The sequence below is a fragment of the Crocuta crocuta genome, unplaced genomic scaffold, assembly GCF_008692635.1.
Source record: "Crocuta crocuta isolate KB4526 unplaced genomic scaffold, BGI_CrCroc_1.0 scaffold45, whole genome shotgun sequence".
NCBI classification, from domain to species: domain Eukaryota; kingdom Metazoa; phylum Chordata; class Mammalia; order Carnivora; family Hyaenidae; genus Crocuta; species Crocuta crocuta.
In genome coordinates this window covers 2,455,481-2,471,460 of record NW_027530544.1, presented here as the reverse complement: position 1 = coordinate 2,471,460, position 15,980 = coordinate 2,455,481, and the positions used below count along the sequence as shown (strand labels likewise).

At 36.2% G+C, this 15,980-nt stretch overlaps 1 protein-coding gene across 3 annotated transcripts in view; it reads left to right on the top strand.

The window, feature by feature from the left end:
• The first annotated feature begins 6,060 nt into the window (after positions 1-6,060).
• The window catches only part of CCDC14 (coiled-coil domain containing 14), a 47,636-nt gene continuing 37,716 nt past the window's right edge, over positions 6,061-15,980 (top strand). Inside the window, exons 1-5 of one of the 3 annotated variants that reach the window (XM_077767622.1) lie at positions 6,061-6,163; positions 12,737-12,792; positions 13,119-13,191; positions 13,653-13,722; positions 13,804-13,944. In XM_077767622.1, the coding sequence (XP_077623748.1) occupies positions 6,134-6,163; positions 12,737-12,792; positions 13,119-13,191; positions 13,653-13,722; positions 13,804-13,944 (370 nt within the window). In that variant the 5' untranslated portion in view covers positions 6,061-6,133. Of the gene's footprint in view, positions 6,164-12,736; positions 12,793-13,118; positions 13,192-13,652; positions 13,723-13,803; positions 13,945-15,980 lie in introns of those variants that run through there. The other 2 variants (XM_077767621.1, XM_077767623.1) reach the window with 2 other exon arrangements.

Genomic DNA, 15,980 nt, shown 5'->3' with positions numbered 1-15,980 from the left:
TTCCTTGTGATGACATCGTTCCAAAGGGGCTTTCTTTGTCCTTGATGTCAACAGACCCCTGTCAGATACTTTCTATTAACCTTCCTATCATAGCCAGAAATAACTGAATCCTAGCATGACCTCAGTTAAGCTGTCAAACTGAGACCCCTGTAACATATGGTTTATATTTCTCCTTTAAAAAGAAAAACATTCAGGAAGCAATAAAATCAGGATTTTATAAAGAAAAAGAAGTGGGCTCTCTCTTTCCCAAATGAAGCTATTTTGATTAAAGTGAAGACTGCAGATACATTTAAAGCTTCAGTGGGAAATGCAAAGATTATGGCTCAATTCCATTTTCTCTGTGCTTCATGCCCTCTCTCTCCTTGACACTATTCAATCAGACACCTCGCCATCCCTAGTTAACCAACATCCAAGATCGCCAGTGCCCTACAATAGAAGGAGCTGGACACTCACATGTGGAAAGCTGGTTTTGAATTAGGTATGAATATGATTCTTAACCTAAAATCCTTGGAGAGGCTCCTGAATGTTTCTGATAACACTATATATATATATTAAGTGTGCACATTAGCATTTTTCTGGGGAAAAAATACAAAGCTTTTAGCAAATGCTCAAAATTGTACATGATCAAAAAAGGTTAAGAACCCTTGGGTAGAGATAATTCCAGAAGGCACTAAATGGTTGAGGAAAAGCAACAGGGTAGTCTCAGATCTTTCTAAGCAGAACCCAGCTCATACTTCCAACATTTAATTTAAAATCCAGCCCACAGCTTCTTACTTTTTGAATCTTGTATCCTGGCTATAAATCTTAACTGTGTTTCTAGATTTTCATATGTTTTGCAACTTTGGTTGTTTTCTATAAACTGAAATTGGGTTAACATGAACAGACACTTTCACACTTCAAAAGTGAGCCAATTGGAAAAGCCATTGATCCAATGTTTTAAATTAGAGCACTGTCAAGCAGAGTCACTAACCATGACACTAGAGGGACCTAAAGTTCCATAACAGGTTCAAAGGGCTGAGTCCTGAATAATCCTAATAACAGACCATCCAAATATATAAAGCAAAACTGACAGAATGAAAGGAGAAATAAACAGCCAAATAATAATAGTTGGAGACATGAATACCCCAATTTCAATAATGGATACAACAACTAGACAGAAGATAAGGAAATACAGGACTTAAGCAACACAACAAACCAAATAAATCTAACAGACATATATCAAGCATTCTATCCAACAGCCTACACATTCTTTTCAAATGCACATGGGACATTTTCTGAATAGACCAGATGTTAGGTCACAAACTAGGTCTCAATAGATTTAAAAACACAGGTTATCATACAAAGTCTCTTCTCCAACTACAACAGGATGAAGTTAGATATCAGAAATAAAACTGGGAAGGTCACAAATTTGTGGAAATTAAACAACATACTCCTAACCAACGGATCAAAAAAGAAATCACAAGAGAAATTAGAAAGCACTTAGAGATTGATGAAAACAAAAACAGAACATGGCAAAACTTATGAGACACAGTGAAAGTAGTGCTAAGGGAAAAATTTATAAACGCTTACATTAAAAACAAGAAAGATCACAAATCAGCTACCTAACTTTACAACTGAAGGAGCTAAGAAACAACAACAAAAACTGAACCTGAAGCTGGCTGAAAGAACAATGATTAGAGCAGAGATAAATAAAATAGAGAATAGAAAAATATTAGGGAAATCCATGAAACCAAAAGTTGATTTTTCAAAAGATCAACAGTTGACAAAACTTTAGCTAGATGGACTAAGAAAAAAAGAGAAAGTCTGAAATTACTAAAACCAGAAATGACAGTAGGGACATTACTACTGATTGTACAGAAATAAAAATATTATTAGAGTACTATGAACATATTGAATAACCTACATGAAATGGGACAAATTCCCAGAAATCAAACCTATCAAGACTAAATTATGAAGAAATTGATATTCTGATTAGATCTGTAATAAAGAGATTGACTCCTCAATCAAACATCTCCTGACAAGGGCGCCTGGGTGGCTTGGTTGATTGAGTAGCTGACTTCAGATCAGGTCATGATCTCACGGTCTGTGAGTTTGAGCCCTGCGTGGGGCTCTGTGCTGACAGCTCTGAACCTGGAGCCTGCTTTCGATTCTGTGTCTCCCTTCTCTCTGCCCCTCCCCTGTTTGCTCTCTGTCTCTTTCTCTCTCTCAAAAATAATAAACATTTAAAAAAGCTTTTTAAAAATCTTCTGGCGAAGAAAAGTCCTGGGCCTGAGGGCTTCCATGGTGAATATTACCAAAACCTTAAAGAGGAATTAATATTAACCATTCTTAAACTTTTCCAAAAAATTGAAGAGGAGGAAACCCTTCATAACACATTTAATAAAACCAGCATTATTCTCATATCAAAGCCAAAGACACCACAAGAAAAGAAAACTACAGCTCAATATCCCTTATGAATATTGATGTAAAAACCCTCAACAAAATACTTGCAAGCTGATTTCATCACTATATTAAAAGTATTATACACCATAATCAAGTGGGATTTATTCCTGGGATGCAAGGATGGCTCAACACATGAAAAGCAATCAATATAATATACCACATTAATAGAATGGAGGGGGGAAACACACATGATCATCTCAACTGATGCTGAAAAGCACTTGACAAAACAACATCCTCTTATGATGAATACATTCAACAAAATAGAAATAGAAGGAAACTACTTCAACATAATAAAATCCATATATGAAAACCTCACAGTGAACATCATATTCAATGGTAAGACTGAAAGCTTTTTCTCTAAGATTAAGAACATGACGAGAATGCCCATTTTCACCATTTCTATTCAACATAGTACTGGAAGTTCAAGCTAGAGCAATTAAGCAAGAAAAAGAAATAAAACAATCCAAATTGGGAAGGAAGAAGTAAAATAATGTTTGTCCAGAGAGTATGTAATCTTATATGTAAAACACTCTAAAGTTTCCACCAAAAACCTATTAGAACTAATAAATGAATTCAAGAAAGTAACAGAATACAAAGTCAGCACATGAAAATTGATTGCACTTTTGTACAACTAATGAACAGTCTGAAAAGGAAATTAAGACAACAATTACATTTACATTAGTCTTCAGAAAAGAATAAGACATCCAGGAATTAACTTAATCAGGGAGGTGAAAGTCTTGTACAATAAAAACTTCAAAATGATGCTCAAAGGAATTAAAAACATAAATAAATGCAAACACATCCCATGTTCATGGATTGAAATACTTAATATTGTTAAGATGTCAATATTACCCAAAGAGATTTACAGCTTAATCCCTATCACAATCCCAGTGACAGTTTTTGCAGACATAAAAAAAAAAAAAAACTCTTCCTAAAATTCATATGGAATCTCAAGGGACCTTGAATAACCAATACAATCTTGAAACAGAGCAAAAAGCTGGAGGATTCACACTTCCTTATTTCAAACTTGCTTTCAAACCTTATTTCAAAGCAACTGTAATAAAAACAGTGTTGTACTGGGATAATACATATACAAATGACCAATAATCATGAGAAAAGATGTTCAACATTACTAATCATTATGGAAATGCAAATCAAAATTACAATGAAATACTTCCTCACACTCACTAGGATGAGGTTTGGCTACTACCAAAACCAAAAAAAGAACAACAAAATAAATGGAAAATAAGTGCTGGGGAGAAATTGGAACCCTTATCACTGTTGGTGGGAATATAAAATGGTACATCCATGTGGAAAACAGTATGGTAGTTCCTCAAAAAATTAAAAATAAAATTACCATATGATGCAGCAATTCTGAATATTTCAAAATTGAAATCAGGGTCCAGCAGAGATATTGGTACAACCATGGTCAGAGCAACAATATTTATGATAGCTAAAATGTGGAAGCAACCAAGGGTCCATCAAGAGATAAGTAAACAAAATGTGTTATATACACACAATGAAATATTACTTAATCTTAAAAAGGAAGGGACTTTTAACAGATGTTATAACATGGACAAACTTTTAAAGATAAGTGAAATAAGCCAGTTACAAAAGGATAAATATTGTGTAATCTTGTTTATATGAGGTACTTAGTCAAAATCATAGAGACAGAAAGTACAATGGTGGTTTCCAGGGGCTTTTGGGGAGAGTGGAATGGGGAGTTGCTTAATGGGGATAGAATATCACTTTCACAAGATGAAAACAGTTCTGGAGCTAATGGTGGTGATGGTTGTACAACATTATGAATGTATTCAGTACCACTGAATTGTGCACTGAAAAATGGTTAAGATGGTATATATATTTTTTTATCATTTCTTTTTTTTTTTACAAATAGTTTATTGTCAAATTAGTTTCCACATAACACTCAGTGCTCATCCCCAAAGTGCCCTCCTCCATGCCCATCCCCCCCTCCCACCCACATCCATCAGTCCTCAGTTTTTGTCAGCATTCAAGAGTCTCTCATGGTTTGCCTCGCTCCCTTTCCCCCACCATTTCCGCCCTTCTTCTCCCCCTTGTTCCTCCGTCAAGTTCCTCCTAATCCTCCTATACATGCAAACATATGATATTTGTCCTTCTCTGCCTGACTTATTTCGCTCAGCATAACACCCTCAAGGTCCATCCATGTTGCTACACATGGCCAGATTTCACTGTTTCTCATTGCCATGTAGTATTCCATGGTATAGATAAACCACATAAGATGGTATATTTTATGTTTTGTGTAATTTGCCACAATAAAACATTTTTGAGAAAATAAAAACAAAAAACCCTGGAAGCGACTACCTCAAAAATTTAAAAGAGGGGGGAAAAAAGAAAAACTAAAAAAAAAACCCAGATAAACAAAAAGGAGGGGAGAAGCATAAAATTCCAAACAGTAGAAAACTGGTACACTAGGCAGCCATTTTGTAATTGTAAATTACTGAGAAGCGATGTTGATGACATATTAAAACATTCACATTACAGCAATATGCATCATATCCTATTGTAATATATATATATATATAAATATATACACAGTTGGGAAAAGTCTAGAAGGGAATGCACCAAACTGCTAAAAGCAGTACTCTCTGGGATTATGGGTGATTTTAACTTCTTATCTATATTTTCAAAAATAATCATGTATTAAGAAAAATAAACCTAAGTTTCTAAAAATCAAGTCAATTTAAGGAAAAAAACCTGTAATCTCAAGTAAATGTGTTAAACACTTATAGAAGGATGAAGATGGGAGAGGTTTTCAAGTCTAATTCAATACAAAGCTAAATTTATTAAATGCCCAGTTTCCCAAAATCAATATGACTTTAGTTTCTGAGTTTTTATTTTAATTGTAATTAAGATTTTCAAAACCTAGCTCTTCTTCCTATTAAAAAATGTGATTAGTTGGCTTATTTAATTTTTCCCCAATGCGATTTAAAACATGAACCCAAACTCAATGTCTTTAACACCAAAGACTAATTCCCATTAAAAATCATGAAGCATGCTAAATAATGTAAGAATACTGAATCATTCTTCATTAACAGTAATTACCTCGAATGAAGAGTAAACAGCTATGCATTGAAATAAAACAAGATCCCAACTAATGAGAACCATTCTGAGATCAAGGGCCACAGTGAATAATTTTGAAATTGCCATCAGATAGACAAAGATAACCAGACCAAGGATTGATTTTTATTGACTATCAAAACCAAAATCATTCAAAATGGCACAGAGAACACCGAGCCAAGCCAATTCCTTTTGAAGTCTATCGGTCCTCTCCCTCGCGAATCCTTATCTCCTCTTCTCCCAGGTCATTCAGGCTAGCGNTCCCCCGCCTGGCAGGCAGGGCCCAGCCCCGCTCCGCCCGGCTCCGCCCCGCGGGCCTGCAGGCGTCCGTAGACTTCTCCCACCGACTTCATGCGACACGAGCCGGGCGCCGGGAGGGGTCTATCGCGCAAGCCCAGAATGCTGCGCTGGGAGTACTTGAGAGGCCTCCGCAGCACTCACGAAACTATGAGGCGCGGCTTTCGGCGGGCTCCTTGCCGGAAGCGGAAGCTCGGGGGGCGGGCCAAGGGGAGTCGGGAGTTCACGGCGGTTAATTTCTTTTTATCGTTTGGCCGTACGTTCCTCCGTCTGGGCTTCTCTGAGGCTGCGAGAGATGGTCAGGTCCGGATCTCGATCGGGCCAGGTGAGGGGTGCGGACCTGAAGCGTCCACTACGGGGGTGTAGAAGGACTCGAAGGGGCAAGGGCCAGGAGAAGTGCAAAACTCAGAAAAAAATAAAAGCAAAGACAGTGCGGCGGGCGGCGTTAGAAATGCTGAGTGAGGGCAGTTGGGGGGGACACACCCAGTCTTAACATCCTAACACAGCCGTACTGTATATAGATGTATGTTCTGTTTTAATCGTAGTCCTCCAGAGCGCTGGCTTTGGTGTAGGGCGCGGAGTTCGAGGCCAGCCTCCTCTCTGGGTAGGGTGACTTAACCTCTCCAAGGCTCAGTATATTGTTGCATCAAATCTAGGTTCTTGGCTATTCCACCAAGTGCTGCTATTTTCTGGTCTTCCGTCACAATTGCTGATATTTTACTACTACTTGTAAAAACTCAAGTCTCCCAGTTAGTGCCCCCACCAACAGCCTTATTCTTTCCAAAAGCACGCCCCTCGTTGTAAATGAATGATTTACTTTTCTGCTTAAAAATCGGCACGAACTCTTCTTTTTCAAGGTAAAATTTCAGTTCTTTGGCTTGCAAACACCGATTTTTTTGGATCCCCCGAGTGCATGCCTTACCAGACCTGCCCGCACTCCGAGTGTATCCAACCCTGTTCACCTGTTTGTTCTGCAGTGTCGTGGACGCCCCGTGCCCTCTCGTGCTTCCATGCCTTTGCACTTTGCTTTCTGTCCTGCCTGGAAGTCACTCTACCTCCACTTTCTATCTTTTCCGTCAGCTCAAGAGCCTTCCCTACCACTCTCACATCTTCATTGTTTGGGTGCTCCATGCTGCCCCGCCCCCTTTTGTGCTTTGTACTATTATTAAACTGCTCCTGAGGCTAGAGACGTTGCTAATGTATCTACCTCTGTTTCTACACAATTTATCTCTATATCCTTGAGGCCTAGGACAGCACCTAGCATATAGTAGATTTTCAGGTAATGAATCAACTATTTCTCACACAGACTCACTACCTAGAATGATCTTATCCTCTAAATATATCCACGTCTCTCTTTTTTTAAAATCTCCATTTATCAACTCACCGATGATACTCTCTTGAGCATTAATGTGAATCTTACACTTTTTATAAAAAGACTGGCTCAAGACTTTCTTCATGAGTGCTTCCTGACCATCCTTACCCTTATAGATCTTTCTCTTACATTGAATGAACTCAGAATATGTGCAGTCAGCAAGGGGGAAAAACATGGTTTTTGTAATCAAGGTCACCTGCAAGATTCACATTCCAATTCTGCCACTACTGTGGTAGTGATATTAAGCAAAGTGCTTTTTACTTCTCTGAGCCTCCTTTCCTGGAGCTGTAAAATAGGTGTAAATAGGTATAAAATCCTGCCTCAAAGAATTGGGGCTGGGGGTGGGATTACATGAGAGAATTTGATACAACATCTATCTCACTCTTGGCATAAACGTGCAACAAAATTTGGTCCCTGTAAAAACAGTTTACTACCATCTTAATGATAAGAATAGCTAACACTGATGTAGCACTTGTGTGGTAGATGCTATTCTTAAGTGTTTTTCCAAAAGTACTTCTAATTCATTATATATTCGTAATAGCCTTATGAGGTAGATACTGTTATCATCTCCATTTTATAGATGAGAAAATTGAGGATGGAGACTTCGAATAATTTTCCTACAGTTATAAAACTTGTTAGCAGTGGAGCAAGATTCAGACCCACATAGGTGGTCTGAAAGCCCCTCCTTTTAAACATTACACTATGTTTAATTAGATGTATGACTTTGAACAAGCCTTCTTTTTGAAATTTAGGTTCCTAGTGCACAGAAGTAATAAATCATAGGGTGTGGATTAAACGGAAATGACAGACTTTGGTACCTCTAAATATTCAAGTATAATCTTGCACCTGTTAGTAGGAGATACAACTTATAAAAAATGCTTATATTTTTCTCAAATAGCAAAGAAAAGAAGTTTAATGATAATATCCAGTGGAAGTAAATGTGAGATAAAGCAAAACTATGTTCTCATGCGTTGTGATTTGAGACACTCCTTCTTTTTGAGAGTGTTTTTGTAATTTGTATCAAGAGCTATTAAATGAATAATAGCCTTTCACCAAATAAATAAGCTTTTAATCCTGAGTATGAAAATACTTTTTTCTGTATATGGAAAGGTTTTTTTCAGGCTTGTTTTTCAGTTGTGAAAAATAGAAGCAACCCAAGGACATGTTATATTACTTCCACTCAAGGAAATATTATACAACCATTAAAAATTTTTTGAAGGTATGTTAATATGGAAAACTATTTAAAAATAAGATTTACTTTTTTGCAACTAGCTAGTCATTATGACTAAGAAAATCCACATGGGACAAGATTGGAAGTCCCAGTAGCAAAATCTAGTGTCTAGATCTGGTTTCTAAATATCATTCACTAAAGGAACCATGACTTCTTAGAGGAATGTTCAACTCCACAGCTGAAGCAGGAAAATTATAAGATGAGCCTGGATACATCAAAATAAAAAGCATCTGCAGAGTAAAGGAAACAACAGAGTGAAAAGGCAGCTTATGGAATGGGAAAAAAAGATTTGTAAACCCTCTGTCTTCTAAAGGGTTAATACCCAAAATATATAAGGAACTCCTACAACCTAATAGCAAAAAAAACAAATAATCTCATTAGAAAATGAGCAAAGGACCTGAATAGACCTATCTCCAAAAAAGATACATAAAAGGCCAATAAGCACATGAAAAGGTGCTCAACATTACTATTCATTAGGGAAATGCAAATTAAAACCACAGTGAGATAACACCCTATACCTCTTAGGATGGCTGTTTTCATTGCTGAGGATGTGGAGAAATTGGAACCCTTTTACACTTTTTGCGGAAATGGAAAATGGTGCAGCTGCTATGAAAAACAGCATGATAGTTCCTCAGAAAATTAAAAACAGCTCTTATATGATCCAGAAGTTCTACTTCAGGGTTTTCATCCAAAAGAATTGAAAACATGATCTCAAAGAGATACTTGCAATTCTTTGTTCATTGCAGCATTATTCACAGTAGCCAGAATGTAGAGACAATCTGAATGTCTGTTGATAGGTAAATGGGTAAATATGCTATATACACACAATAGAATATTTTTCAGCCTTCAAAAAGAAAAATCCTGCCTTATGCAACATGGATGAACCTTGAGGATATTATGCTAGGTGAAATAAGCGAGACAAAAGGACAGACAGTGCATTATTCCACTTCCATAAGGGACCTAAGGTAGTCACACTCCTAGAAGCAGGGAGCAGAATGGTAGATGCCAAGGGCTGGGCTGGAGGGATGGGGAATGGCGGAGTTGCTATCCACTGGATATAAAGTTGCAGTTATACAAGATAGGTAAGTTCTAGAGACGTGCTGTACAACATCATGCCAGTAATCAGCTGTGTGGTGTTGTGCACTTAAAAATTTGTTTAAAAAGTAGTTTTCATGTTACATATTACTACAATGAAAACAACAACAACAAAAGATGAGCCCAGAGGACCATGTTACAGAAAGTAAGGAATTGCTCAAAAAATAATGGGGGCATGTTAAAATGATACAGAAGCCACTTTGAAGAGACTACCACTGACAGAATCTGGGACAATTGGAGCATCAAAATATTTTAAATGATGATAATGGATCATAATCCATTGTATAACATAGGAATCACTGAGTCCATACTAACAAACAACAAAGGAAAAGTGATTACCTACAGTTGAATGCCAACTAATAACTATAGAAGGAGGATGTAAGTTACACAAATCACCATTTCACAAATAATTGGGATTAAGGCAATCATCAAAGGATGCTACAACTACTGGGTGAATCTGATGAATAGAAGTCTGCATCATCTCAAAGTATCTCCCCATTAATTGCCTAATACAGTGGTAAAAATACTAACTTTACAGTGAAAAACCTGGCAGAGACCATCTTAAATGATCAAAGTTTACATCACTAGTAATGGGACAAACTGATACCATATGCCTACTCATATTAAGAAGAACAAAATTTCCCATATGTGGTATTCCTGCCAAAAATGCACAACCTGAATCTAATCATGAGGGAACATCAGACAAGTCTGAGTTTCCCGAGGGACATTCTACAACATAAGTGGCTTGTACTCTTATAAAACACAATAAGTGATAACCCAAGGAACTGTTCCAGATTAAAGGAGACTAATGAGGTGTGACAATTAAATGCAACATATGATCCTGCATTGGATATGGACCAGAATTTTTTTTTATAAAGGATAGTATTAGTATAATTGGCAAGATGTGAATATAGTCTATATTTTATAATAAAATAGAATAAAGTATATTTTATAATACAGTATCAATGTTAATTTCCTGATTTTGATAATTATATAAGTGACCTTGTTCTTAGGAAATATTTAGGAGTAAATATTTAATATAATATTTAGGGTATCATATATNTAACATATCCTGAAATGGTTCAGGAAAACCACTAATCTTTTTATTTCTATATATTTTTATTGTATATATTTTGTTTTTTGCATATATTTTGAGAGAGAACATGGCAGATGTAGTAAAATGTCAACAGTTGGGGAATCTGGAAAAAATGTATACAGAAATTCTTTGTACTGTTATTTCAGAATAAAAATTACAAAAAAGTTTTGATGAAAATGTGTCAATATGATAGTTACTGTTGCAGGGTGCTTTTATCCTGAGTAATTTTCATTACCTGATTTTCTGTAATATAAGCTCATGTATATGAGGGCACTTGTTGGGATGAGCACTGGGTGTTATATGGACACCAACTTGACAATAAACTATTAAAAAAAAAGAAAGTAAAAAAAAAAAGGAAAAGATATTTGCAAATGAAATATCAGATAAAGGGTTGGTATCCAAAATCTATAAAGAACTTATCAAACTCAACACCTGAAAAACAAATAATCCAATGAAGAAATGGGCGGAAGATGTGGATAGACACTTTTCCAAAGAAAACATCCAGATGGCCAACAGACACATGAAAAGATGCTCAACGTCACTCATCATCAGGGAAATACAAATCAAAACCACACTGAGATACCATCTCATATCAGTCAGAGTGGCTAAAATGAACAACTTAGGAAACAGGAAACTAGTGAGGATGTGGAGAAATGGGAACCCTCTTGCACTGTTGGTGGGAATGCAAACTGGTGCCGCTACTCTGGAAAACAGTGTGGAGTTTCCTCAAAAAATTAAAAATAGAACTACCCTACAACCTAACAATAGCACTACTAGGAATTTACCCAAAGATACAGGAGTGCTGATTCATAGGGGCACATGTACCCCAATGTTCATAGCAGTGCTTTCAACAATAGCCAAATTATGGAAACAGCCTAAATGTCCATCAACTGATGAATGGATAAAGAAGATGTAGTTTATATATACAATGGAATACTACTTGGCAATGAGAAAGAATGAAATCCTGCCATTTGTAGCAACGTGGATGGGATTGGAGGTATGCTAAGTGAAATAAGTCATTCAGAGAAAGACTGGTATCATATGTTTTCACTCATATGTGGAACTTGAGAAACTTAACTGAAGACCATGGGGGAAGGGAAGGAGAAAAAAATAGTTACAGAGAGGAAGGGAGGCAAACCTTAAGAGACTCTTAAATACAGAGAACAAACTGAAGGTTGATGGGGGGTGGGGTAGAGGGGAAAATGGGTGATGGCATTGAGGAGGGCACTTGGGGTGAACACTGGTTGTTGTATGTAAGTGGTGAATCACGGGAATTGACCCCCAAAACCAAGAGCACACTGTATAACTGTATGTTAGCCAACTCGACAATAAATTAGATTAAATAAGTAAATAAAGTGAATGAATAGAATCAGAATTATAAACTCTGCTATATCTTTAACTCACATGTTTTGAAGACTAGGGAATGTAGAACATGTTCAGAGATTGAGAGTAGTACAAACTTAACTGTAGTAGGTACTTCTGCTTTGTTTTCAGCTTAAACAGAACAAATATAAGGAACAAATATATGTCCTGTTTGCTTGACATTTTACATAGAACAAATAATTTATTGATTTCAATTGAAAATGGATTTGTAGGATATATCACCTTTTTAAACAATAACATGTTATATACATCAAATGGAATACTATTCAGCCTTAAAAAAAGGAAGGGAATTTTGACACTTATTACAAGACATTAGATTAAGTGAAATAAGCCATTCATAGAAGGTCAAACTGCATGATTCCATTTATATGAGCTTCCTAGAGTAGACAAATTCATAAAGACCATAAATAGAAGTGTGGTTGCCAGGGGCTAAGGGAAGGAGTGGATAGGAAGTTAGTATGTAATGGGTACAGAATTTCACTTTGGCAAGATGAGAAAGTTCTGGAGATGGATGGTAGGCACAACGGTGGATATATTTAATGTCACTGAGTGTATTTAATGCCACAGAACTGTACAATAAAAAGTGGCTACACTGGTAAATTTCATTATGGTTTTTTATCACAAAAAGAAAGGAAACTGCATTTCAGGTTCGGTCAAGAGAGCCTATTGAGAATATAATAGAAAAATATTTGTATATTTACTATAATGCATTATATCATAGGTGATATCTTCAGCAAAACACATTGGGCCTGCTAAGTTGACAAATGGAAAGAAAGGGTAAGTACTTAAAGAAGTTCACCACTTGAGAAAATCTCAAGAGAGTTTTTCTTGAGTCTTTGGGCTGGACTAAGTTTTACCTACCTCAGAAAACTAGATAGGTCTCTACCTTCACAGACTCTGGGGAGGAACCTTCCATATCTACCCATATTGATCATGTTACTGTTTAATACTCTTTGTAATCATTATAAAATCTTATGTAAGTCCTATCCTGTGGACAAGCTTCCTTATCTAAACTTTACTGGGAAGAAAATGATTACTTACTAATATATTTTGGAAACAAATTTTGCAGTATTTGTGAAAATATTAATGAACTTGTTTTCTAGGACCCATTTAAGAAAGATATCACGTTTTAATGCAGATTCTGGCTATCCTATCCATTCTGACTCAGAAAGTCAGGTAAGATTAAACTGAATAGATAAAATACACTATCTTTTTTTTTTAATCTTTATTTGTTTTTGAGAGAAAGAGCAAGAGCAAGAGCGGGGGAAGGACAGAGAGAGGGAGAGAGAGATTCCCGAAGGAGGCTCTGTGCTGAGCGTGATATGGGGCTCCATCTCACCAACTGTGAGATCATGACCTGAGCCAAAATCAAGAGTCAGAAGATTGATTGAGCCACCCAGACACCCCTGCAATATACATTATCTTAGTTAGTCCTCAGGTAAAAGCTAAAAAGCAGGAATAAAAGTTCAGAGGATAAGTATTAATTGCTTTAAGGACATATGAAGGCTTTTTGCTTGAAGACGTTTTCTACCAATAATAAATTGTTTCTAAAAGAAGTTTCAAAACTACATAATTTGTTGCTTTTTTTCTGTGCTAAAATTTTATATATTAATTTCTAAATGAGTTTCTCCTTACAGACTGAAACTGTACAAGGGCTTGATGGTTGTGCTTCCTTGCTGCGGGACATTTTAAGAAATGAAGATTCAGGTTTTTTAATTTTTTAAATGCCCCCCCCCTTTTTTTTTTGCTAATACCTTTTCTAAAGTAATTCTCTTAATGCAAATGAAGTTTTGTTTGAATTATTAATAGGTTCAGAAATAACATATTCAGAAAATAGATATAATCCCAGATCTTTAGAAGGCAAAAGATTTGGATCTAAAAAGAAAGGACATGAAAAACCTGTTCCTTCAGGAATCTGGAAAGAAATTTGTAAGTATCTTCTCTATTTTGTTTTTTTTGTTTTTGATGTTTATTTATTTATTTTGAGAGAGGGAAAATGTGCACATGAGCACGCACAAGTTGGGAAGGGGCAGAGAGAGAGAGAGAGAGAGGCTCCACACTTTCAGTGCTGAGCCCAACGCGTGACTTGCTCCCACAAACTATGAGATTATGACCCAAGCCCAAATCAAGAATCAGAAACTTAATTGACTGAGCCACCCAGGCGCCCCCCCCCCTTTTTTAATTTTTGTTTAAATATAAGCTTTGAGGTGCCTGGCTGGCTCAGTCAGTGGAATATGCGACTCTTGATCTTGGGGTTGTGAGTTTGACCCCCATGTTGGATATAGAGATTACTTAAAAAATAATAAAAACTTTAATATATATATACAATCTTTAATTATGAGGGTTTTGACAAATTATGGGGATTATGCAGTTGGTCTTTTTAATAACATATGGTTATTCGGGAGTACATGTGTGCATATGCTTCTCTTTCTCTATTCAGCTTCTAATTGCTGGGTAGTTGCTTTGTTTACTATCACTTTCCCAAGAAGAAAGGTGGAAAAAGTGACTGGGTTTTGTAGAAGAAAAGGTTCAAACTCAGAATGACATTTGGGAGCTATCTAGAGTTCTCTTTGTTCTCCTTGCCACTTCTTTCCATAGATAACCACAAATTGGTTGTGTTTCATGTACATACTTATAGATACTAATTGATTTAAAATCATTTTATGTGTATATATCTTAAGTAGGTTTAACAACTCAACTTGTTGAGCTGCACAGTTAGAATACATGGTACCTAAGAAGGTAAAATTCCAAGTTGGATAGGTAAGGAAGGAAAGAGAGCCTTCCACTGATGGTGAATGTAGCCAAGGATATTTTATACCTTCCCTGTTAACTTCGCTGACTTTATAAAGTGTAAGAATTCAGCAAACAGTTTAGAACAAACAAGTTTTGATTATGTTGCCCCTCTGGAGGCCTATAGACCAAGTTAGCCCAAAATGGAGATGAAAAAATTCACAATGGGAATTCAGATAGACAAGAATGAGACTAGCTAGTTCTGTGGTTCAGACAGGCCAAAAATATCACAGCAGTGCATGATTAGAATAGCATAGGCAAGAAGAAAAGTTTAGAAAGTTATCCACAGCAACCTAGATATTAAGAGACCTGGACCTAGGCAAAGAGGCTGAGAAAATGAGAGTAGAGCATTCATAGGAGTAGAGGTTAAAGTTCCAGAATGTCCTGAGTTGGAAAACTAAGGCAGAGAACTGAACAACTACTATTCTTGGAGGGTAGTCATTTTTAGCCTCATATCATCTTGACTTGCACTGTTCAAGAAGGTATTTGTGTGCATGCAGCCACTGAGCACTTGAAGTATGGCTAGTACAACCAAGGAGCTGAATTGCAAATGTTATTTAATTTGAAAACAGATACTTGAGCCAGTTATTAGAAAACTTTTAAGTATGTTTGGAATAACTTTGATGTATAAATCTACTTTTTCAACTGTCAATTTTATTAAATCTACATTCAGATCAGATATTTCTGGTGAAAATTTTGCATCCAGGTTGAGATGTGCTTTGTGTAAAGTATACACTAGGTTTAAAAGATTTAATGCAAAAGTATCTCAAAATTTTATATTAATTACCTGTTGAAATGTTAATATTTTAGATATACTGATTTAAATAAAACATTGAAATTTTACCTATCTATACTTTTTAAACACAGCTACTGGAAAATTTTAAATTGCATATATGGTTTACATTATATTTCCATTGGGCAACACTGGTCTAAACTAGGGATCAGCATAGTATAGTCTGGTTTATTTTAGAAGTAATGTTTTGTTGTTTATTGTATAAATAAAGGTTTATTGGAGTGCACCCATGCTAATTTATTTATGTATTTTCTATGACTACTTTTGTGCTGCAACAATAGAGTTGAGTATTGTGACAGAGACCATCTGGTCTGCTGAGCCTAAAATATTTATTCTCTAGCCTTTTAAAGAAAAGTGTGCTAACCCCTGGTCCAAACTCTTA